General features: G+C 41.9%; 1 protein-coding gene across 2 annotated transcripts in view; it reads right to left on the reverse strand.

Annotated features, from left to right (window-relative positions):
* Positions 1–538: 538 nt before the first annotated feature.
* The window catches only part of TFCP2L1 (transcription factor CP2 like 1), a 34,812-nt gene continuing 10,493 nt past the window's right edge, over positions 539–24,857 (reverse strand). The window contains exons 3-15 of one of the 2 annotated variants that reach the window (XM_049804362.1): positions 16,205–16,281; positions 14,485–14,590; positions 14,108–14,214; positions 13,356–13,508; positions 12,355–12,465; positions 10,512–10,603; positions 9,044–9,092; positions 8,854–8,947; positions 7,875–7,965; positions 7,098–7,198; positions 5,942–6,084; positions 3,838–3,889; positions 539–3,383 (exon numbers count right to left, since the gene is read on the reverse strand). In XM_049804362.1, the coding sequence (XP_049660319.1) occupies positions 3,346–3,383; positions 3,838–3,889; positions 5,942–6,084; positions 7,098–7,198; positions 7,875–7,965; positions 8,854–8,947; positions 9,044–9,092; positions 10,512–10,603; positions 12,355–12,465; positions 13,356–13,508; positions 14,108–14,214; positions 14,485–14,590; positions 16,205–16,281 (1,214 nt within the window). In that variant the 3' untranslated portion in view covers positions 539–3,345. Of the gene's footprint in view, positions 3,384–3,837; positions 3,890–5,941; positions 6,085–7,097; positions 7,199–7,874; positions 7,966–8,853; positions 8,948–9,043; positions 9,093–10,511; positions 10,604–12,354; positions 12,466–13,355; positions 13,509–14,107; positions 14,215–14,484; positions 14,591–15,026; positions 15,122–16,204; positions 16,282–24,857 lie in introns of those variants that run through there. The other variant, XM_049804369.1, reaches the window with a different exon arrangement.

The raw sequence follows: 24,857 nt of genomic DNA on the forward strand, positions 1-24,857 counted from the left end.
AAGTGGTCACAGCACCAACCTGTCAGAGTTCAAGGAGCGTCTGGATGATGCTCTTAGTCGTATGGTTTAGTTTTAGGTAGTCCTGCGAGGAGCAGGGATTTGGACTCAATAATCCTTACAAGTCCCTTCCAAGACAAGATATTCTATGATTCTAAGCTGAAGGAACCTGACATTCTCTTAGACACCAAACTAGCTGTGCTGTGTCTTCATGGGTGTGTATGTTACTTGACCACAATCCTCCAAATTTCTGCTGGGACTACAGAGGCTCAACAAGGACTAGAACTACTCTGTCAAGTAAGCGTAGGCCTTACACACACATTAAAGTTATACAGCTTTACAAACAGGCTAACATAGATAAAACAGTAGAGCCCACCCAGTAGGACAATATTCATAATCTATGGGATTGTTTACTCTGGTATACCTTCTTACAGTATGGAAAAGAGAACAAGATACGTTGTCAAATTCACTCTCATGTCAGTATAAAATTATTTTATTTTAAAAAATCTAAATAACAAGGCCCTAACAGAGAGGTTTTTTGTTCAAAATTAATTAAGCAAATGCTACTGAAACACTATGAGGACTTTTGCATATAATTCCTTATGGGCAAGATTTCTTTTTTAAATAATCAAGAACAAGTTATATTTTTTTAAATAAGCAAACAGTTCTCAGTCCCTAACTCTGGGTGCAAAGCTACGTCTATCCTTTCTTCACACTGCTATGTTTCAGTATTGCTGTGTCCCCTGAATTACAGGGCTATCACATGTAAGTGGATACGGTACAGGCTACTCCTGGCAATTCCAAGGTCTTTTTTAAACCCTTCCCATCAGGTCAGATTCACCTCCCTGACTTGCATGCCAACAACAGCCATGCCATACATTGGACCCGTGTTACAAAACAGGAGGAAAAAGCACAACCAATGTACACTTTCCAAAGCACTTTCCACAAAAGGAACCAAACAACTCCTGGTACACCGGGGCACATTGGTCCCACATACTCACAAAAACAGCTGGAATTTATTCCCTGTTTTGGAAGGCAGCTGTAACTGCATGGCTACAATCTGGATGACTCGGTGCCGGGGGCTCCCCAGCTGCCCCCCTCCACGTGCGTGGCAGCACAGAGCAGGCTGCAAAGCCAGGGAGATGACACCGGCACCAAGGCAGGGTCAAGCTTGACATGGCGTCACCTTTCTCTCAAAAAGATGGCATTTCCCATCCTCTGCAAAGGCATTTCTTCCCCCAAAGCTCCCCCTGGCCTCTCTGTCTGACCTCCCCTCTCTGTCAGGAGACCACTTACTACCTCCTCACCTACGCAACCTGGTCCTCAACCAAGAAGCCTCAAACTCCTTCACTCCGGGGGGAGGAATCACCATGTCCCAAAGACCGGGCGTCCTCTTTGGAGAAACACTACAATTCATGGAGCATCCAGGACAGCCAATTGAGCAAGATCGTGCCTAAGTAGGCAGAGTTACTCAATTAGCTGAGCTGGCTGAAGGTTTTCCCATTGTAACACGATTTTTCTATTCTAGTATTATTTTTGGTGTAAAAAAATTCAGTGGGGATGGGTGGGTTTTTTTGCACAAAACTTGATGCTTTTAATGAAAAAAAGGTTGCTTTTCCCAATATTTTGCTGCTTGTTTCTGTTGGGAAAACTTGAAACACATCGGTTTTGTCAGAAAAATATCAGTCCGTGTCTGTCCGAATTCCTCCGGTGTCAGCTGGGAGCTGTAATTCATGGGCTCCATGTCCCCCTCTTTCCCAGAAGGCTGGGCTCCTGGGCACCCCTCCAGCCTTCATGACGCATTCCCCCTTTGACTAACCCACAGTAAGAGCATCATGGGATCTGTAACCCAGCCAAAGAGCTCAGCCCCAAGGGAGACACGGCGCACAAGGCACTTGAATGGTAATTTCTGAGGTCTGCAACAGTAGCTCAAACCGATGCTGCTTTAAGGGCCAAATGGATTTAATTAAATGTTTCCATTTCAAAAGGCTAGAACATTTTATTCAGCATTTTCCAGCTGACAATTTCTCATTTTTTGAAAAATTTCCATTCCAGGAAAATTTTTGGTATTTCAGCTTTCCATCTCAATTCAGGATGAAATTCAATATTCAAGTATCAGAATTTGATGCTACATGGACACTCGGTTTGGGAAACAGCCTTATTAACTAGCTGCCAAAAGTGAAATGACTCCATCTATGCAAGAGGGGTGTGATCCAGTTTGCCTTTGACATCAGTGGAAGCCACTTTTTCAGCTCAGTGGAGCCTGGATGGCATCCCAAAAGACCAAGGGAGGGTGGAGTTGACCATAGTTTCAAATATTGGAAACAGGAGTCAAGAGTGAAATAGCAAGAACAGAAGAACCAGCAACTAAGATGATCTGTTACCTGGACTCAATCAAAACTCAGTTTTACTTGCTTTAGCAAGTAACAGGAAGAAAAATCATTAAGATTATAAAACCTAATTCCCAGTTACAGTAAAGATACCAGTTAATCAAACCTTTGTAGAGTAGAATAAATCCACACTATGAATTTGTCATGAGCTCTGTAACTTTCAATGTTCAAAACGCTTCCTCAGAAAACCTTCATATACTCCAATCAGGGAGACTACTCTGAAGCTAAAGATACAATATGGTACTGAACGGCTTGCCTCAGGTTGTCTGTCCTCCCTGGAACCCAGAAAATTGTTCTATTGGATGGGTATTACAGAAGTTCTGTCAGGAGGGACTACGGTCTCTGGACTTTGAGCACATTTACAGGTGAAGAACAGCTAAGAGCGGGCTTCCAGGGTTGACACTCTGGGTAAGGACTGGGCATCAAATCCATCCTCTGCATTGCCCAGTCTGTTTTTGGATGTAACCCCAAGCATTCCACCTCAAAGAGTAAAACAGAAGCCCCAGGGAGCCTATGTCCATCAGCAACAGGGGATGTGTTGAAAGCAAGAGAGCACATAGAACGGTAAATAAATCAATTCACCCAACCATGAGGGGTCTAGAAAATTGGTTTTTGCTTATCTTTCATTTCCCTTTAGTACAAGGCTGATGTTTCTAAGTAATAAGCAGAAACCTCGACAATTTTTAAGACTGAAGAGGAAGGGAGGGAGGAAGAAACATGTACAAGCTTTGAGGATGTCCTCAGCTCCAGCTTAAAAAAAACAAAACAAAACCCAAACAAAACTACACACCACCAAAAATGTATATCTGTAAAAGCAAGTTTTTCCTTAAGCTGTTTGGTAATTCTTAGTTCATAGGAGCATTTTATCCAGAAGGTTCTTCATGTTTCCAGTCTAGGTTGTAGCAATCTCAGTGAGGCACTAAATTTTAGGCTGTTAAAGTCTTTCTGTGCAGCACGGTCATTTTAAAATGATGTGGTAGCCGTCATTGCTTTCAGCTGTAACAAAGAAATGCAAAGCATTTTTTCATTCCTTTTAGAAAACAGCACAGATACAGAACTCCAGATTTTCTCCTTAGGCAGTTTGCAATAGTTTGTACAACCCACAGTTCCACAACCCACTCATGAAAATCAACGGAACATGTAGGTTAAAGCATTTACATAAAAAAATAGGACATACTAACTATCATCTTTTATCACTTTACTGGAAAGTTTTCTTCTCATTTATGTCAGTGGTATCAATGGATTTATGAAAGTTTTACAATGGTGTAACTGAGAGGAAAGCATAGATCAATCAATCTACCATATGTAAGTTGATGCAACACCTTGACTTACACTATATTAAGTTACTTATCTTTTCAGGATAACAGCACTGAGTTTGTGAAAACATTTAGTGCAATTGAAAGGAGGAATTATCTTTAGAGCCACATGTAACAGCAGCAGCAATACATACCTTTTAATGTGCTGATAACAAAACAAGATTCATCTTGGAAGTTTTGCACCATCTGAAGGGCAGAAGGAAAAAAAGCCAACACAAAATATTTTTAGCAATTAAATTCAAGTTTCTTTCAGTGCCAGTTTAGAGTTTAGAGGAAAGGTATCAAACTGTCCCGAGTCCTGTCCTACACAGTCCTAAGTAACCCTGCCCGTAAGATTATTAAAGTACATGACTGATTAATTAAGCTCCTTGCAGCTGCTAACGTGCTTAAGAGAAGCTCATACTAAAGTGCTTGCCTGGAACTGATCTAGTCTGTTCAGCATTTTACCATCCTCTTTGCAGCTCTTGATCCTGCAAGTTCTTATACCGCTGCAGTTAGTCTATTAAAGACCATGCTCTTAATTGCCTTCAGTGAAGCTGTAGTTGTTTCGACTGGATGAAGGCAGTCCCTCTCCTAAAATCTAACAACAGTAATACACATTCAGCCGAACGAGGAGGCTCAGTTGAGTTACATTAGCATCTGAAATAATATGTAGAGGTTGTCAGCCCTGAAAAATGGACTCCTTGCTGAATAAAGGAATATTGCGACTGAAAAGCCAGACATTAGTATAGATGCTGTGCTTGCAGGAATCATTTACCTGCTTGTATTTTGTTGAGGCACAGGAATCTTAATGAAACTGCTATGAGAGGCAAGGCAGACCATGGGAAGCAAGATTAGTATCTAAAGCTATTTGAGTTATTCATGAGATACAACTAGATTTTCAGAACACGTGCAGGTTCTAGTGAGGCCCCTAACTAAAGAGGCAAGTTAAGAGATTCAGCTGACTTCAGATCCAATCTGAAATGCTCATTTAAGCTTCATCCTTAGTCAAAGCTTCCTCCCATCTTAGAGTAGCTGTGTGGGACAGGGGAGGTGAATTACCCGCAGGAGGTGTCTCATACAGCTGAAGCAGATGCTGGACACCTAACTTCAGAAGGGAGCTGACCAGAAGCTCTCTGATCAGCTCAGAAAATCCAGCTTTAAGCAAAAGCCTTCTCCTAGCTATTGAATATCACTCAAGTAGGGCACTTTCCAGCTCTAAGTCCTCACACCAAATATCCTTTTCAACTTAGACTAATCTCCCTATTCTCTTCTGGGTTTAACATCCACCCCCTGCTCCCGCAAATCAAACTTCACTGGCCAGTCCGTGTGTCTGTGCCTAATGATGCATGAAGTACATTCATAGAGTGCCTCACTCTTGCCACTATAGTACTAGAACAAGAAAAAAATTATTAAAAAAAGCAATAGACATTGTTAATAATTGACTTAAATAAATACTTAAAGCCTCATACCCAAGCTGGTTCAGGCAATTCCCCTACCAAAAGTTGCCTCCAAGCACTTTACATCTATAAAGCATCAAGGTTTCAGATTTAATCAGGCTGAAATAGCAAGGAGACTTTAGGAACAAGCATTTCAGCCTTCGATTTAGGCTCCAGTTGAGACCTATGCTCTGCTTCATTTGTTTTAACAATGTTTCTTAAAAATGAAGCTCCTTAAGCGATTCTGGTGCATGAATGAGTAAGTAATTTTGTGGGGGGGAAAAGAGGAAGAAGGGCAACTCACTATTAACCTGCAAGTTAATGGAATGGACTAAATTAAGCCATCATATAATGGGACACAAACAGCTAGCAGAGGTCCATTAATTTACGGTGTGCACTTACACAGCACTGACTCTGCCCCAGTGGCTGTAATCACTAGCCAAGATGTAAGATTAATTGCCCTACAGATTTTCAAACTTGCCTTTTTTAGGAAACATTCCTACTTAATTTTAAAGATTCTCACTTTAGATCCTCACTTCAAAGTTTGTTTAAGTAGCCAGCATAAAAAGGAAATTACCGATTTTGTTCTGTTTTGTTCTGTTTTCAAAAAAAAGACTCTTTTACAAAGCAAAGATATTAAAATCACACCAAAATCAATGGTATGCATGAATGATTTGCTTAAGTATTTGCTTTAACTTGTTGGGATTAGTAACGTTGCAAAGCTTCCTTGAAGATTCATTCCATAATTTAAAAGGTCATTCTAACTTCAAGCAGTCAGACAACTGTTACAGCTCTGACAGAGTTTGCACTAACCCCTTACCTCATTGCTCACTAATACGTGGATTCCTGTGGGTCCCTGCCGATAGATTCGATTTATCTGCTGTGGAGAAATGCTGTACAAGTTTGCAATCTTCTCGATTAATTCCAGCGTGGTCAATTCTTCCAAGAAGATTGCATGATATACTGCAACAAGTTAAAAGTAATTGCAGAATTATAGAGTAATTACAGAATAGCAACTACAGATTACACTAAGATGCCCAATATCAACAACCAAATGGGTTTAAGATCAAGGTTAAAATCTTGACAGTAGGTAAACAAGCTTAGTACCTTTAATGCAGTACCCAAATATCCAGCTTGATGATTTGTAGAAAAACACCCAGTATTTGGATACAGTGGGCAAATAAAGCATACGTCACTTTTGCCCAGAGAAAAACACAGGGGCTAATGACAACATGTATGATGGGGCAGTAAAAAAAATCCTCTCATAAAGACGTTAAGATTTTTGGATAATGTACTTTTACTGATTTTGACATTTTAAAGTAGATCCAATTAACAGTAAACCACATGATATTATGTTACACAAAAGTAGTATTTTATTAGATGTTATCCCACTGATCCCATAGGCACAAACTAAAGACTACAATGTATCAAATAACTGTAGATGACAGTATTATTTTTTAAATCCAATCCAAATGGTAGAAACAACCAAGTAGGCAAGCTGTGCCTGGTTAATACTATGTGCAAGACCTAAGGACAATTTCTATTCTCATTTGATTGTACATCATGTCATGAGGGATAGTTAAGAGCAGTGAGTCCCCAAAAGCTTCAAACTTCCAAGAATTAGAAACTCACTTTAAGACATACCGATCTTCCATTTCCCAGGATATTTTCAAACAAGCCATAATCTAAAGCAAATTGTGGATGGGAAGGTAGCTTTTAATGCTATGGTCCCTATTAAGAACTGAATAGAGAATTTGCAGCAGCATTCTGCAGATAGCTTGTAAGTTGGGTCTGTTCCCCAGGCAGATGGTACCAGTTGGAATGTGTAGCCCTGAAACTAACCAAAGCGGCAGAACTGGGATAAACAGGACCTCTTTAAATACTCAGGACACCAAGCTGTCCCACGCAGGAGCTCAGGCAGAAAGCAGCATTCTCACCAGATAAGCGTTTAACAAAATCCATACATAAAAACTTACCACAAAGACTGCCATCTCCGTTTTCTCGTTTTTGGTGGAGATGGGACCTGTTTTGCTCTGGTTCTTGACAGACATAAATTGTCATCTTGGGCCTTACATTTCTAAGAATTATTGAAAAAACAGTAGTGAGTTATTTAGTAGATCTAAAACTGTTCCAGTCAGCTACCAGACAATGACAGATGGAATCATTCAGGCTGTGCATAAATAACGGACTAAGGGATAGTCTTGATGCTGGTGACTAGATGTCTTAGGAGGTCTATAAGAGCCCCCTGGGAGGTGGTGATATAGTGCAGAGCACCTTAATCTCTTCAGGATCAGATAAGAATAAACAGTTTACAGCATTTGCCAAGCAGCTCATCATACCTGCTTTTACTGATTTGAATCCTGCCCAGCTGTAAAATTTATGTTATTGCAATAAAACTAAGTTTAAGAGTCATTTGAGGCTCCAGGGGTTGGTTGGTTGGTTTGTTGTTTGCTACCAGTGATGGAGATGCAAGACAGGGTATTGTAGGCCGTGTCTCACATGAAGTGGATGGAACCTATCAGCTGGTAGCAAATAAACCACTGGGGATCCACATTATGCTGCTTCATTTTGGCAACATTTCTGAGCTGTGCTTGGATTTGAATACCATTGTGATCTCCAGCCTCTGAGATGACCTCTCTGAAGTGTTAAAAGGAAGTCTAAATGCTACAGCTCCAGGATTAACTTCTAGTTAACACTGAAATTACCAAGGGATGCTGCCATAACAAAAAAAATAGGAAGGAAGAAGTACAAACCTTCCTTTGATTGCATTAAAGAGCCGAATTCCATCAGCAGGGCCACAGATTTGAACAAAATCTTCTTTGGACATCTTCAGTAAGTCAGCACCTACATATTTCAAATTGATTTTTTTTCAGAAGTTAAGCAAATCTTAGCTTCCAAATTGTGTGTATGGGCAGCAGGAAAGGGCAGGGGGAGAGAATCCACAAAGCTAAATCAGACAGATTTGCCTAGAGAAGCTGCAAATTCAGAGAGGTGTATGCTGCAAATCAATCATCATGAAACAGAGCTAGAAGCTGCCAAAAGAGCAGTGCTGCACTGGAAGATACTCTAGCCAACTCAGAGACAAGCTAGATATTTAACACTGGCCATTAAATGGCCCAATTTTCTCTAACTCCCATGTTCACCAGGTTATTTAATCATGTTGCAAGTCAGAGAGAGGCTCCTCAAGGTTTCAATACCTTTAACAATTCCCCCTTCCACCAACCTACTGCCGTGTACAACTACCTAATGGGAGGGTACAGTGAAGATGGAGCTGCAGATGGAGCCAGACTCTTCTCAAAGGTGCACAGGGACAGGATGAGAGGCAGCAGATGGAAGATGGGAAGCACTGATTAGGTATAAGGAAAAACCTTTTCACTGTGAGAGTAGTGAAGTATTTGAAGAGGTTGCTTAGAGACACTGTGGAATTTCCAACCTTGGGGATACTCAAATGCAACTGCACAAGGCCCTGGACTTGCTTCAAGCAGGGAGTTGTACCTAATGAACTCAAGAAGTCCCTTCCATCTTAGCTTACTCTCTTCCATCTTTACTTATTCTATATTTCTACAAACTGTTTTGGCAAATGCTGACTAATCTAAGAACAAAAGAAGAACCACACTGGATCAGACCAGTGATCCCATCAACAGTGGCCAGCAGCAGATGCTATTGGTATGAAGCATGAGCTGCAATCACAAAAGAGAATAAAGACAAAATAATTAGACTGTTTAAACTCACCCGAAAAACTTGAGAAGAGTCTACAGAATGGAGAGAACCTATTACGATGAAGCCACTGCTGGGCATCTTGAATAGAAGCAGAAGGAAGGAGATGCTACATTGCAAAAAGAATAAGAAGGTCTTGAAATGAACTGTTCACCAGTGTCCTAAAAAAGAAAAGCACCACATTAACATGATCTCAAGTACTTACATCATTGCTGGGAGGCAGGAGCTCCACTTGGTGGGTTGGAGAACTGTTGCTAAAAAAAATTATGTAAAGTTGGAAGAGAAAAAAAACATTATTTTAAATTTTACATTGCAGTGTCCCTCATCTTCCCCCTCCTCCATTTGACTTAACTGTCACAAGTTATATACCAACTTGGCTCTTCTCTCTATCATTTTAGAAAAGGTGTCCAAAATCTGGACCAAAAAAAAGAAAAAAAAGAAAAAAAATAAATCTCTATTTGAGCCTTTTGTTGGTCAGTTGAGCTCCTACTCAACACTGAGAGAAAAACTCAGTCTACTGACCTCATTCAAGCTTTTCCATATGGGTGACTCACTAATGTGACACCATCTAAGCAAGGAAGTTGTGACCAACAGAGTGGCTGAACTCAAAATTTCTACAAGCCAGAAATCCCCTAACTAAATCCACTGTTTAATAACGATTCTTCACAAAAATTCAATAAAGGACCTTATAATTCAACCCTGGTGTTATTTTAAACATAGTAAATTGCAGTTTAACTCTTACTCAAAACTACATTTCTACTAAACCCTCCTAAAACAGACAGGACTTTAACATGTCAAGGATTTTCCCAAAGAGTTAATAATCTACCACTGGAAGAAAATGCACTACAGATCTCTCCACTAACACCAATTTTTGTCATTTCAGTGTTTGTCCTTATTCATAGGTTGAGGTCGCTCATTGAAAATTTGTGATACAACATTGATTAATTAATAAACTCTGTGGGAAGGTGACAGGGCTGCAGAGTCCTAGAGAAGGAAAAGAAAGGCCTACGTCAAATTCCTAGGGGAAAGTATGTTGCAGGGTGAACTCAGAAGTACTGAGGGACCCTGCTGTATATTTCTGTCATCAGCTGTCACCTTGGGTGCTTCAAGACCACTAAAACCTGTTTCTTTATGACAGCTATATTGATGAATTAAACACGCCTCCTGTTCGCCCTTTGTTCTGGAACGGCTTCTCAAAACCCAGGCTGTTTTGCCCCAGACAGGATTTCTTCCCATTCGACTGGGAATTCAGCACCCCAAACCACCTCAGGACAGAAAGGAAGGAAGAAATACCAACTCTGAAGAGGTGCTGAAGGCCGAAAGCCTCTAACGTTCCTGTCAGAAGATACTGGGAATTGCTGGTACAGGCCATGGTGTGTTCTCTGACCCCCACAGAAGAGTGAGAGGAAATTCATGGCAGGAATTGCCCTGGTGGTCCTCTGATGTCCACCTCCCAGCCACCACATAAGCAGAGGACATACAAAGAGTACTCTGCGTTACAGGGAATTCCTGGATGGAAGGTCTTAAAAGGCTTTGTGGGAAATATTCTCCCTTCTAGGAAGGGTGGTCCTTGACCTCTTCTTCCAGGGTATGAAATGCATGGACACACAAAACACACGCACACAAAGGCTACCGTATCAACAGGAAAGATAAAGCATTTATTTGTTACATACCCATCTCCAAGGTTGAAGCTGTTGGGTGAACTGTTGTAGCTTGGAGATGGAGCATTGTTCATTTGATAAGGCACATCTGGCCAGGGAGAGCACTGTTGGAAGAAAGGCAGCAGGGATACTTTCATAAGGATGGAAATAAAGGATTCGATTCTCCTCTCATACCACATTCATGCTGTTGCCACGCCACTAACTTCAGCTCATCACTCCTGCTGGGAGGAGGAGACAGGCCATGGATTTTCTACGCTGCTCTCCAAGCGGGCTGTCAGGGGGCCAGATTGATTCCAGTTGTGCATTCCACATTTCTCCCATTTCACAAAGCCTGTCCCCAAATAACACTGGGCCAAAGTGTGCACAGCTGTAAGTCAGAGCAACGCCAGTAAGTCAACTCAGACTGAAGGCAGCAACGATACAGAAATACCCCTGGTCTCAATTATAAATCCCTAATTAAATCCAGACAAGAGTGACAAATACGCTCCAGTGGCATTGCTTCAGGTTTATACCAGTGAAAGAGCAGAATTTGAAGCAGCCCTGCTAAAACCTCTGGCTATTAGTCAAAGAGCTTGAGTTATAAATGGGCATTACATGGAGAAAATGTTAAGATAGACAGACAGACACAAAGCTACTAAAAGCCTTCACAAATGTAGGTCAAACTCCATATTCCATTACAGTAGTGTAAAACCAGACTAACCCAGCTAGAATTGGTGACTCTGTTCTGAATATAAGCCACCATAATCTGTAGGAGAAATCTAGCCCTGTGAAACCTCTCACCACCAAGAGCTCAAGAAAATGCTCTGTAGTATCCTTGCTTGCAACAATAAAAAAAGAGACAAGTGTAGCTTTGGAGTTTTATCATCTTCACAAAGACTAGCAAATATTTTATCATCTCCACAAGCACTAGCAAATATTTAACTCTTTGGCAACCCACATTTCCCCATGCAATATGACAAAGTGCATCAGAGCTCACAGGGAGAGTTTGGGATCTGCCAACTCAGTAGAATTAGGTCTGTGTACACAAAAGCCTCGTTAACAACCACCACGTTGCATTAGAAAACATGCTGGTCACTCCTAGCAATGTGAGGAAAATTGAGTGGGAGGGACTGGATCTCACAAACAGGAAGTTTATTTAAATTAAGAAAAAAACCACATTTTCAGAAGTCCAGCAAAGCCACTTCAGAAAAACAAGAACTAAATCAAACAACAAGACATTCCCATAGGGAGATGGAACAGCACTTTTAAACCAGTCTTGAGTCTTCTTGCTTAGTAATCCTGCAGCCTGGGATAAGCTTATATGTACGTTTTAGTAATGGCATGGAGGGGTAGAAACACATACATCTCTACACCAGATGCATCAGAATAGAAGACATACAAGATATTCCTAGAGTACAAGCCAGAATCTTCTGAGATCTTGTATGTAATAGTAGCTTCATAAGCACATTCACAGAAAACCAGATTAATAATTTAATCAGACAGCCTATTAATCTGTTCAAGTGCCCCATCTCCAACATGAGCTTTTGCCAGGCAGTTCTGAAGAGAATACCTCATACAGCTGGCATCTAAGTGTCATGACAAATGTCTGGGAGCACGGCAGAAGATGGAGAAAACATTTCTTTTAAATCTAGGCTGCTAAAGGTTGGTTTATACCCTGAAACATAAGAAACTTTGGCATCTTTTATAAACTTCAACAGTGAGAGACATTTTATAATTTCACTCCCCTCTCATTTTCAATCAGATCTGGGCATACGTGTCTCCACAAGACAATCTCCAGGGCTCAGTTAGACTGGATTTTCTCTCAAATCTATCTCCCAACATGTTGAAGTAGTATGACGTGTCTAAAACGCTTTACCTCTGTGAGAATAGTTGTCTCATAGGAAGGCTGATACTTCTCCTTCTCTTGGGTGGTCTTCTTCTCCATTTTTTCCCTGTCAGTCTTCTGTTTTCTGTCTGCTCCTTTAGGCTATAAGCACAAGCACAAGCTTTCCCTTATGCGAAGTATTACAAGTTTGGAGACAGAGGCCAACAGATTTTTTTTCTAATCTGTTCACAAAAGTCTCCTTAAGATTTATGAGAACTCTACATGTGGAACAAGATCAGATCTGCATTTTCTGGACGAAAAAAAACCAGTCAAGCATCTCTGCTGTTTCTATAACATCCCCCATTAATGCCTACTGCAATTCCAAAACAGGATGACCACAGTCCTGAGAATTGACACCAACTATTTCAGACCATGAGCCCCATGAGTTACGCACCTCAACTAGTATTTGTGCCATCTCTCCAGCAAAAGGAAAGACACTGCTCACAGGAGCAAAACTGAAGCAGCAGATCATTTGAGAAAACAGACCAATTAAAAGTTTGTTTTTAAGTGGCTATAGGTCTGCCATGCCCAGATCAGGAGCTTCAGAGATGCTGTCTCTCTGAAGCTTTCTCTCCTCCAGGTAGCATGGAGAGGAACTCTGCTGCAACAAGCAAAGGGTATTTAAGATATCCAAAATACATTCTCATTGTACATGGAGGATTGAATCAAAGAAGCCATAATGTCTTGATTGCCTAGGAGTACCAAAACACAGTGGATACCCTAAATATCTCAAGTATTTGTATAGTGTTCAAGGCACAATGGACTGGCATAAGTCTTGGTGCAGCAATTGGATCATTTGAATTTAACTAGAAATGCTGTGTAGTTCAGTGTTTATGTCACTTTTTGTGCAAGAGTCCTGTTTAAGAACTTAAGCATACCCAGTTAAAAGTCTGTTCTACTCCGCTATTTGCATCACTCCTGCACAATTTAAAAACTGTGCATGTTATTGCGTCTTAATCTATGTTGATGACAAAGCCAAAACTACCTCATACCTTGAACACTTTGATCTGGCAGCTTGCAGAATGCAAGTGTTCTGTGTATTCACCATTTTCATTCTGCTTAAAGGTGTCGATTTGCACCCGGAAGGGCACCCCTTTCTCTCCTCCATGTTTCCGTGGAGTAAATTCTGTGCTGATGCAATGTACCTGGCAAAACAAAAGCTGTGCTCATCTCTGGAGACAGTCGGAAGCTGTGCAAATCTGAATTTCAGATTTTGCCTGAACATGAGGTTTTGGCTCCTCCCAAGAAACTAAGAGAGATAGAAGAGTTCATATGTTTTCATTTCTGTTCCTCGGGACAAAACAATAAGAAGAACAAGCAGCCCGGAAAGAAACAGGGCATCAGGAAAAGCATCCTTTGACTTAAGTAAATCCCACATACAGATTAAAACCAGATGGTTGGCGTTTGGGATGAGAAACACTCATGAAAGAGGAAAGCAAGCAAAACTAACAGGTTGTGAACGGTTTCCGCCAGACAAAACCCATGCTTAGAAAGCAACATCAATTTTTTTTTTTTTTAAAAAGAAGATCCTAGCTGTAGCAGGTAGCACTCCAAAGCTAGCAAGTAGCTAGCAAGTTGGTTTAGCAAGTATCCTACAAGTTAATTATACATGATTGTCACTTGAGTTTGTATATTATCATTAGTATTTTTCTCTCTCCTTCATGTCCTGGCTACCTTAACTCGCCAGGTCTTTGTAAGATATCTCACCATTGTATTTACCACAGGAATATCACTTCGCTCTTACCTGAATGAATGCTGAGGCTCTCTTTGATGGATCCCACAGAAATTCAACAGTGTTCAACTGGGTTGGGCTGGCCCTGGGATCCAAGATACCAACTGACAGCGGAATATCTGTAGAAGAAAACCCCTAAAATTTTAAAAATATTAAATTGAAGAAGAGAAAGCATTTCCATACAATTACAAGATGCATGTGAAAAGCCAAGCCACCAATGATATATCTATTTGGGACCAATAGTGCTAGATCTCTTTCCCACCCAAAGACATACAGGATTCCTAAGAGAATAGGATATAAAAAACCTAAACACACATGCAGACACTCCATACATCATTCAGCATCTCGCTTCCAAACACTGCACAGGAACCATAATGAAATAGTCTCACCTATATCAAGGATACGGTCCCCAGGCCGACTCCACCTCCAGCCCTCAAGCTGCTGATGCTCTGTGTACTGCAGGCGTCGGTCATGGAAAACTACACGAATTATGCTCTGTTAAGAAAAGATAGCAAGATGAACAATGTGATCCAGAGGCCCTTCTCTTGACATGACTTAGGTTTTCCAGCGTAGAAGCAAAAGCTGATCTGTTATGTTTCTCACCCCCATTCATGAGGAGAGTAGAGGGTCCACCTAAGAGACCCGTCACCATGTTTATCAAATTCCTAATGGACCCCTGAGTGAGAGCAACACACTTCCCCTTCACAGGGCACGTCCACGCTGCATAACGCAGACCTGAACAGCTTTCTGGGATTCGGTCTGGAAGCACTATAGCAATGCCCACCCAATCTTAGGTGTCATGCCATGTAAGCATCACTATACTGCCTCCACACCCAAAATGGCTCACATGGGGATAATATTTAATGTGTCTGTACCATGCCCCAACCCCAGTATATCCCACTCTGATTAGCAAATGTGAAAGCCAGCTCACCTGTCCCTGCACCGGTGGAGCTGACATGCCCAGACACCTTGTCAGTGGGAATTAAACTTGATTCCAGCCATTAAGAGCCAGCCATTGGATTTGCCCCAGTGTAGTTAAACAAGTGTAGAATAGGAAGGCTTCTGTAACAGGAGAATTTTCATCTCTGGTCTGCAATGGTGCAGCCATATCAATAACTGGAGAAAAAAGGCTGGAATAAGGGCAATCCCCAGGGCAAACAAGTCCAAAGTACTCCTAACTAATATATCCTTTTGTATATTCAGAGTGCTATACTTGCATGAGTTAACGACCCCTTACATCCCAGTTTCTCAAGTCCATGCTCCTGCTGGGGACTGCCATATCAAATGAGTGAGCAATTTTTGCCAATGAACCTGAGAAACGCCCAAATCAAACCCTAGCTCCAAGAAGCAAGCAAGCCACAGTGGGAACGCCTGCAAAATTGGGATCCCAATGACATTGAAAATCCCAATCACATGCTTCCTGAAATGGGCCAAAAGACAAATAAAGAACTGCCTAAACTTGGACAACATTTGAAATCCAGATTGGAATCCAAATTTTGCAACTAGTCCCCATTTCTCAAAAGAAATCCTGAGGCAAAACAGCCAAGAATTGGGGAGAGGAAGGCTTGAAGGTTGGATCCAGAACCAAGGTCTGAACCAAAGTTTTTGAATTTGAACTGTTTTGGGAGGGGGGAAACAACAAAAAAAATCCCCCAAACCAAAAAATCAAGTTCTGTAAGTTCATGATTATGCCCATTACCAAAGTAAACTGGAGCTATGCAGAATCTGCATGGCAGAACGATGTAAACACCAGGGTCCTCCATTTGAGATGTAACAACCCAGGCGTGTTGCTGGGGTTAAGAAGGGAGACAAGTCTGCCTCTCAGCAGTTTTGACCACGTTCACCTCTGAACTTTGGGATTCCCCTGAACCCAATATTCACAGTGAAACTCTGGGATCATGATCACAAAGAGAATAAAGCTTCCCCTGAAGCCCTGTAAAGCCAAGCTGCACAGTCCCGTGAAACTAGCACTCAACAACTCCATCAGCCCTGCTCCCATTAAAAACTATGGCAAAGTATTTTCCATTGTCTCAGTGTGAGCAAGGTCAGGCCCTTCATTAGAGGCTGTACGTAGTAGCAGGAAGAAAAGAAATCTATATTTCTCCTTACCTTTACATATTTTGTGTTTAAATCTTGAAACTCTCCCAATTTCCTATTCTCAAGTAGACGGATTTCATAAGACTGACCTAGAGTTTAAGGAAACATTTCCAAGGTGTTTAATATGTTGTAGCAATGAGAGAGTCATGCTGGCATTTATGTGGCTAATAAAGCATACGTTTGATCAGGGAAAGCTCATTTTTGGTAACATAATGCATTTGCCCCAGTAATCAAGTAGGCACTAAAGCACAGCAGAAATCTGAGGGAAAAGTTTTTCTTTTGGCAGCTAAAAGCTCTCACTTAGGGCATCGATCATAGTCTGTCTCCTGGGGCTGCTACAGTTTTCTGGTCACCCTTGAGAAAGTCACCAAGGAGTTCGAGGCAGTTGTACCCCCCATGTCATGTGGCTGTAACAGCACTGTCTTTGTCTGTCCCTTCTGAAGCAATGGTTGTGTGAAGAGCTGCTGGCACAACAGGTCTAGGCACTATTCCGCAGAGGATAGCAACTTGGGCAAAATCTTGCCTTCTTCAGAGAGCAGTCAGGCCTGTAAGGTGTTCTGGTGAACCAGAAATATAAGATTTTTTTCCACAAGGCCTTGAACGTGGCTGCCCAGGGCATAAATACTCCTTCAGATATGTGTGTGGAAGCAGCAATGGGTATTACAGCATATGCAAGGACCAATTCCGGGAAGAGAATTCATACTCCAGCACCCCACTGCTGCTACCACTGCTACCGCCACCGCCACCACCACTCCACCCACGCCACCCCAGCATAGGGAATTTAGCCACTTTAGTAGAATTTAGCTAACTGGTTTTTGAAATAATGTCTCCCTCCAAGGCTGACAACAGACAAAGGAGACTGATGTCTTGATACCTTATGCACAAATGGCTAAGACAGCACAAAAGCTCATTGTATAGGAACAACTCTTTACAATAAACCTACAGCTGCTACAGAGGCAGGACAGGATCATTAGAATTAATGGAGCATATGTATATATACTTTATAGCTACTTTTTCTTGTTCATCTTGCCATCCTCCCTTTTGCTGAAAAATGTACAGGGTATGACAAGGCAGACACCAAGGAGATCAGTTTGGGTTTTCTGGCTCAACCAGTATCTCCGCAGAACTGGCCCTGCAGAAAACTGCAAAGCAGATATATCTTCCTCTAAGCAGCTGCTACCCGCAGAGAAAAAATGCTACGTGTCTGGATCTGGATCTAGAAACAGAAGACTTATGACAGCAGATGTGTCAAAAAGGCACCGTGTTTCAGGCAGATTCCCTTTTGGGAATCCCAGTTCTTCTGGTTACCCATGTGAATACAGACCATATCACTAGAGCACAGGGATCATTGTGCTTATTCAGCTGGCTGGCAGAAAAAAGAAAAAAAAAAAAAAAGAGAAAAAAAGAAAGGACAAGAGAGGCCATATTGAAGCCCCAAATGTTTGCACAACACTCCTACTGATGTCAACGGGAGTTCTGCAAACAGGAAACGACCCTTGAATCCAGCAAGTGGCTGAGGGCGGGGGCGGGGGGAGAATAAAACATCTGAAGTACCAAATTAAGCACTGGAAACGTGCATAGGTATTAACCCATCTCTGCGCATAAGTAAACCGAAATGACAACAGTGACCTTCCTTTGAAGACTGCAGTACAACAAAAGTGGTTTTTATAAACCACGGTCCCGAAATTGAGGTCTTCCACACTTTAACTCAAGAAACTTTCTAATGTTCCCACTGATACGCATTAATATTGTTCACTTGGCAATTTTTAGAGAGACGTACATATCTCCCCACGTAATCAATACTGTTGCACTAGCATACAAAGAACAGGCTCAGGTTCACAAAACTGGTTTTCTCTCGTAGAATCACAGGATCATTTAGGTCGGAAAAGACCCTTAAGATCAAGTCCAACGGTTAACCTAGCACTACCAAGTACACCACTAAACCACTTCGCTAAGAGCCACGTCTGTTGTACTATGTACCTCTGTATATGTTGTACAAGTGTATCTACTTTGTATGAAGTACTCCACTGCTCAATGGCTCAGTTCAGGGATACATTTCACGAGCTATACAGTTCATTGCCTCAAACAAATTTACACAGCCAAGCATCTCTTGCACTTACAGTTCATTCCCACGCAATATGAGGCTAATTAATCCTTACAGAAAATTAATTTAGGATTTGAGACCATGAGCATCCAAGAGATGGTAAACTATATCTAAGACTGTACTCAGATGGGGTAAAAGGGACAGAGAAATTAAGTGGCATGAGCTGTGCTATAGAGGAAGGCAATGGTAGAAACAGAAGCACTTCTAGCCATTCAGCAAGTATCTCAGGAATGAGCAGGTTTTCGGGACACCTTTGTGCACTGACACCCTCCTACTCTTTGGTGAGCCCGATTTGCTTATTTGAAATTCCAATGAGAAAAGAAAATAACGGGCATAAAAACATTGGCCATGTTCCTTTCAAACTAGCATCAAGCATTCAAAAAACTCTGCAGCATGTATTTTCCAACCACTTGCATGGGATAGGAACAATAATGCAACCTTGCACACAGCAGGCACTGCACGTGTCCTCCTGACAGGGGTGATTCACCTTGGATGAAGTTAGAAACAGATTCTGCCCATTGGTAAAAAAAGAGACTGTAGTGGAGACAGAGTTAATATTGAATGGAAAGCCAAAGAGGAAATAAAATGCTTTGATGAAAGATATATGGGTCATCTGATGTAAGCCCTGGAACTCAGTTTACGCCATGAAAAACCTCAGTCAAAATGGTATTTTATGCTAACTGCTTTCCCCTTGACCTCTGAATGTTTCACTCCAGTTACTACACAGGACTGTTATCAAAACAAGACTGCTCCCAGTCAAGCTTCAGAAAATATGAAGTTTATTTCCCTCTCTGTGGAGCCCTGTCAGTGAGAATTTGGTTCTAATTCTTCACAAATCCTTTATATATAAATGTTTTGGTATTGATTTTGAAAAAAAGAAAAATTATTCTCCTTACAACTTATTCCAGCAAATTCATTGCTTTGTGGCTAATGGTATCCATAATTCATTGGTATAGCACGGACAACATTCAGATACTTGTACTTTTATAGCATCAAACTGCTTGGATTATATTTTTTCCTTGAAAAATACCTTCCAAACCTTGTTTACCCTATGTTTTCCACCATCACTACCAGCAAAAATCCTGAAATGGTGAATTACAATCTCAGCCCTGCAATTGTAACAATTGCAGGGGAAAAAAAAGCCTTAAAGAATCAGTACTTGCATATTAAAACAAGATCCCTGTGTAAAATAAAGTGAATAATAGTGACCTAATCAGAAGAAAGCTGAACTCCCCCTGGCGACAAAGAGGGCAAAGAAGTCACTCAAGGCTCTGGTACGCAGATCACATACAAATCCTGCATCACTACTTACCAGCACTAGCAGTCACAGACTGACAATTTTCTGGTAAAACTAAATCAGTAACAGATCATTCTTACTCAGGTATCTAAATCTGTAAAGAAATGTGGGTACAAGTGTGACTAAACCAGACTGTATTCCCAGCTCCCAACACAGGCTGCAACTAGCTAAGCCCAAAACATACAGCTGAAAATATAGAGTTCCCCTACACTGAGTTTGTCCATCTGCCCCAAATGAAAATACAGGTGAATATAGGTTAGACTACATCTTTCCAAGTAAATGCTTGGTGGTAAAGCTGGAGACAGGGGCAAAGGGTACCGATGCTGAGACTCTCCAATGACTTGACTGAATGGTCTGACCTTGACCAGGGCAGTATCTGGTCCTCAGCTGAGGAGGGTTTGACATCCACTGGGCTCAGATGGAAGGAAGAGCCTGAAGAAAACACCTGTGGCTAGGAGAGCAGTGGCAGCAGTTTTAGAGCAGCCCCCCTTTGCCAGGATGACGTTCAACATTACTGAACGTTAGACTTAAACCCAGTGCTAAAGGCCAGCAGCTTGCCGAAACCCTCTTCCTTCCACGCTCTCAACATTGGCCATAGTTGCACCACCACAGGCAACACGGGTTCAAGATAACTTCAAAGTTGGTGACCAGCCTGGTCTCACGTTGTAATATCGGACACAAGCACACTAGGGCATCTGAAGCATCTCTGTCGCTACCTGAAATGAAGAGGACATTTTGCCAGCAAATCCCCAGCACAGCTGAGGCCAAGGCAGCCTCCCGCCCGCCTGCGCGACCCGGTGCTCCCCTCGCACAGAGCTTGCCACAACCCTTCTTCCCTACCTCAGGCAGAGAGCAGAACAGTAATAAATATTTAGAAAACCACAGTAAATTCCTGAGATGCAATTTGTCTCCCAGCTTCACTGAAAGCTTCAGGGGCACCAATAAAAACCTGGGTGGGTGATGATACGCTGTAATTTGTATTTTGAACAGACATTCCCCGAGCAACAGCAAATTTATGCAATCTCCTCCTAGGCTAGAGTTTGAGCAACTCTGCTTTACAAACAAGAGTAGTATCCAGCAAAGTAGTAACCACCCAGGTCCAGAGAGTTCCTGCGTGGTGATTCATAAAGCAATTGCATCTATCTTAAAGAGGATTTATAGACTGTTTACTTTTTTTAAGTTTTATTGTCTTTGGTAATTAATGCACATTAAATGCAGGCATGACCACTTAGTTTGGGGACAAAAGAACTGAAAGTCACCAATTTGCTACGGATAAAAAATAATTTAGTTCAACACAGGAACGCTTTCACTCACTCAGAAGGTACAAACCATAACATCTTAACTGATTTCCATTGTTGGAATTTAGTCAGCCATCAGGAATTTCAGGCAATTTCTGATTACAGAAGATTATCATTATTTCAAGCTGCAAGTTACATTTTGTTCAAAGATTACTTGCTACACAACCACAATATCCTGTTTGCTTTTTTTTTGTTTTGGTATTATGTTTCAAGGGCCACTTGCACTATGCATTTTGTGGTTTTCTGCACGATACACCGATACAATACACTAATTTCCAATTAGGATGCTGATCTTCCAGACCAATATGACTCAGGCCTTACTTAATCTAGCCAAGTAGTCTGCTTGCCTTTCCAGCAATTAATTAAACCCTAACCTGAGACTAAACCATATCCCCAACAAGAGTCTGCGGAAAGAAAAAAAACCACTGTGAGTCCTCTTTCTCAGAATGGATCCACACAGCACTAGACAGAACCAGCCTGGAAACTGTTTGATTATTAAGCCAAGCTGGCCAATAAAAATTCCATTTAGCAACTTTATATGGACATCCTAAATAGTGCACAGATAAAGGCAAAGGAATGCTGACAGTCAAACGCAGCACACAGAAGGAGGGGGAGGAAAAAAAAGAAAGCATTTATCTTCCCAAACCAAAGCACATCCAGCAGGCAGGAGGATCACCTTTGAAACAGCCAAATGCAACTATTCAGGGCATCAGGCACACACAAAGATTTTTTCTGACAAGAAAGATTAATGAACCCCCAGGGTAAACATGCAAGAGTGACAGAGCTGGCATCTGAACTTGCATGCTTGATTGCCCACACCTTTTTAGCCAGACAAAAGCAAAAATAAAACTTAGCATAAGACTTGCTGAAACGTCCTGTGCGCAGACACTCTGCAGGACAAGGAGCAAGGGCAGAATCCTCCCTCCCTGGGCCACAAATGGCAGTGGATATTCTGCAGTTTCTTGCTGCAGCCTCATTGACAAGATGCTGTAGGAGATGTTTATCCAGTAGATATTATGAATTCACCAGCTACACAATAGGCCACCCTGAAAGCTCCCACTATGCTAGGAACATGGAAATCCTGCAAAGGAGGACCAACTGTGGACCAGGAAATGCAAAAGGAACACAAGAGTCATCCTGACACTGCAGGCCCATCTTGCCCCACATCTCATCTTCAACACAGCACCCAGTTATAAGCACCCAGAGATGGAGCAGGATGAGTACAGCCAGCCCTTTCCTGGCTGCATCTTCCCAGTTTCTGGTATTCAGTGTCCAGACTGTATCTGTACCAAACTGCCCAGTCATGATCAGTGCTCACACACTCCTCTTTTCTGTGGTCCCCTTCTGAACTTGCTTATACTGTGGCAATAAGAACAAAAATTTACACGTGCCTTGCTTTAGCATTCACAATCTTGCCCTTCACCTGCCTCCTGCCCGTCTCCCTTTGTAGCAAAGCTACCCATCTAAGTCCAACACTGAGGATACCTACCCTACTTGCCACTACCACCAGGGTAGCAAGACTTACAAGAACCCAGCAGACCAATTCACAACTACTAATTCTACTACTATACCATAGAGCTTCACTGTCATCATGTCTCTTCCTATGTTTTCCCTCCTTTTACAATCTGCTCCCAACTCGAGGGGGTTTCTTTGTCCCCTTCTTTCTCTTTCCCTACTTCTTTCTTGTGGGAAAGCCAAACACATGCCTCGAAGCCAAATTTGCTTGAGGAAAATTTTAGTGCTTATTTACTATACGAACATTTGGCTGAGCCTTACTCTTCCGAGACTTTTGAAGATGGCCTATTTTACAGTGGTGACACTTCATAGCTAACAGGCACTAACAGAAACACTCATTTACAGTGGTTTCCACTCAAAAGAGAGAGATGCACATTTAATTCCTCTAAGAATACAGTCTAACTTTGAATCAAGGACACAAAAGCAGCCACTAGACACAGTCGCTAAGTTCACTGTGTGTACTTGGGCTTCTCTTGCATAGACCTCATCCACTTTGTTGGACTCCACATAATATAAGCCATGGTATAAACTTTGATTTTTTAATACAAATTAATCAGTGAAGAAATTAAGGACATCTGATGGAAAGCTGAAAAAATATCTGCTCTGTGAAAATAATTTCTTCCTGTATTTCCACTTCTCTAGCATGTACTTGAAACACCCAGGACTATCTTAGTCACATCTGTCCAGCTCAGAAAACCTCAGCCCCCTCTGTGTAAGTAAAAAATACAGGCTTTTTCTGGTTTCAACCTGTTCTAAGTCAATTTGGACAACAGATTTTATAGCTCTGTAAGAGTAGCTTTGTGTGTAATATTTACTTGAGTTTCAGATAAGTAAGAAGAATGGTCCCAGGTAAGGGTGCTGGAGAGGGATGCAGAAGAGCTGAGTACGACTCCTGACACCACCCAGCAGCTCCCTCAGGTAAGTCGCTTCCTCCACCACATTTCTGCAGTAAAAAACGGGGAGAAAGAAAGTCCCGCTACCACACGAGGCTACTCAGCCAGTGCCTACCACAAAGCAGGGGAGATGATGTGATTGGCAACCATCCCGTCAAAGCAGACGGTACCTTCAACACCGGTCACAAACGTGGCACAGAGCTAGGACAAGAGGAATCTCACTGCTCAAGTACTTGCTGTCTAGTTTCCAGAACACACAATAAATGGTTGGTAGGAAGCAAAGGGGAAAAAAAGTTGGGTTTTTCCAAGCTCTTTAGAAAAAAAGTATCATCTATTACTGCTATAAAAGCAGTTAATCGTATCAAAACTACAGTATTTCTCAAGCTTCTTATTGCTACCGAAAATGTGGTCTTTTAGGACACTGCAAATTAGAGAAAGCTAATTGGGAAATCTCCACATCTCAGATTGATAGGTACATTGATAGAAACATCCAATGCTATAAGATGACAGGCAAAATTTTCACTGTCATAATTACAGGAATCTCAAAATAGATATGGATAATGGGGGAAAGTAAAAACATGACATGGAATATAAGGAAAAAATCTTACAGATACTCTCTTACTTCTTGCTACACTCCGAGGAACATCTAAGCACTTCCTTCGTTCACAGATATTGAAGATTTATGGAAGTGGGAGAACGAAATGCAGTCTAGGGGCTTTCAGTAGGAGTTGTGCACAGGCTACAATCCAGCAAGTTCACAATCCCATTTGAATTTCATCCAGATGTTAGCAACAGAAGAAAGGATTACAGAAAGAATAGAAAACAGCCTCTTGGTTAAAAGACAACTGAGATTCTAGCTTCCTAGGGACAACAGAAGTCAGATGCTCTACTTATGCAGAGGTGCCCTGTCATCTGAAGCAAGATTCATAGTGAGCTTAGGGATGGTGTGGTTTGGAGACAGGGTTGTTTATCCTGGGCTGCCAAGTGAAGACAGAGCTGCCAAACATATGGGGAAATTGCTGCTAGCACAATTAATGGCTTCAACTGAGACACCAGAACCTACTCAGAGCTGTCTTCAAAGTCAGGCAGGAGACAAATTCCTCCTCCAAAGACGAAGAGGTGCACCACAAGAACCAAAACCACCAAGCAGCTGGTCTCAGAAATGCAAAAAACAAACCAGCTTCGTTAGCCATTTTTTAAGGCGTCCAAACCCAGGAACAGAGTGGAAAGGGATCAAGGAGCAGTACGGCACCCCACAACGATCAGGGATCGAGGACGCACAGGTGGGCAGCCACCAGGGAGCACCTGATATTCACAATGACGCAAAGTCATTGTTGTGCCTGCGATCTCAAGCAAGGGTGGAGAGCATGTTCACACAGGAGAGGCCACCAGCAGCAGAGCTCCTTGAAATACCCGGGGCCTGGTCAGTAATGGCAGTAATTGTTAGGAAAAGAGGCAGTTCTTAGCATGGGACAAAGCAAAAATATCCCCACAAACAGAGCTATAATTAAACCAGAAGCACACCCAGGCAGAGCTGGTCACTCAGCCTTCTCTACAC

This window comes from Accipiter gentilis, chromosome 1, assembly GCF_929443795.1.
Source record: "Accipiter gentilis chromosome 1, bAccGen1.1, whole genome shotgun sequence".
NCBI lineage: Eukaryota > Metazoa > Chordata > Aves > Accipitriformes > Accipitridae > Astur > Astur gentilis.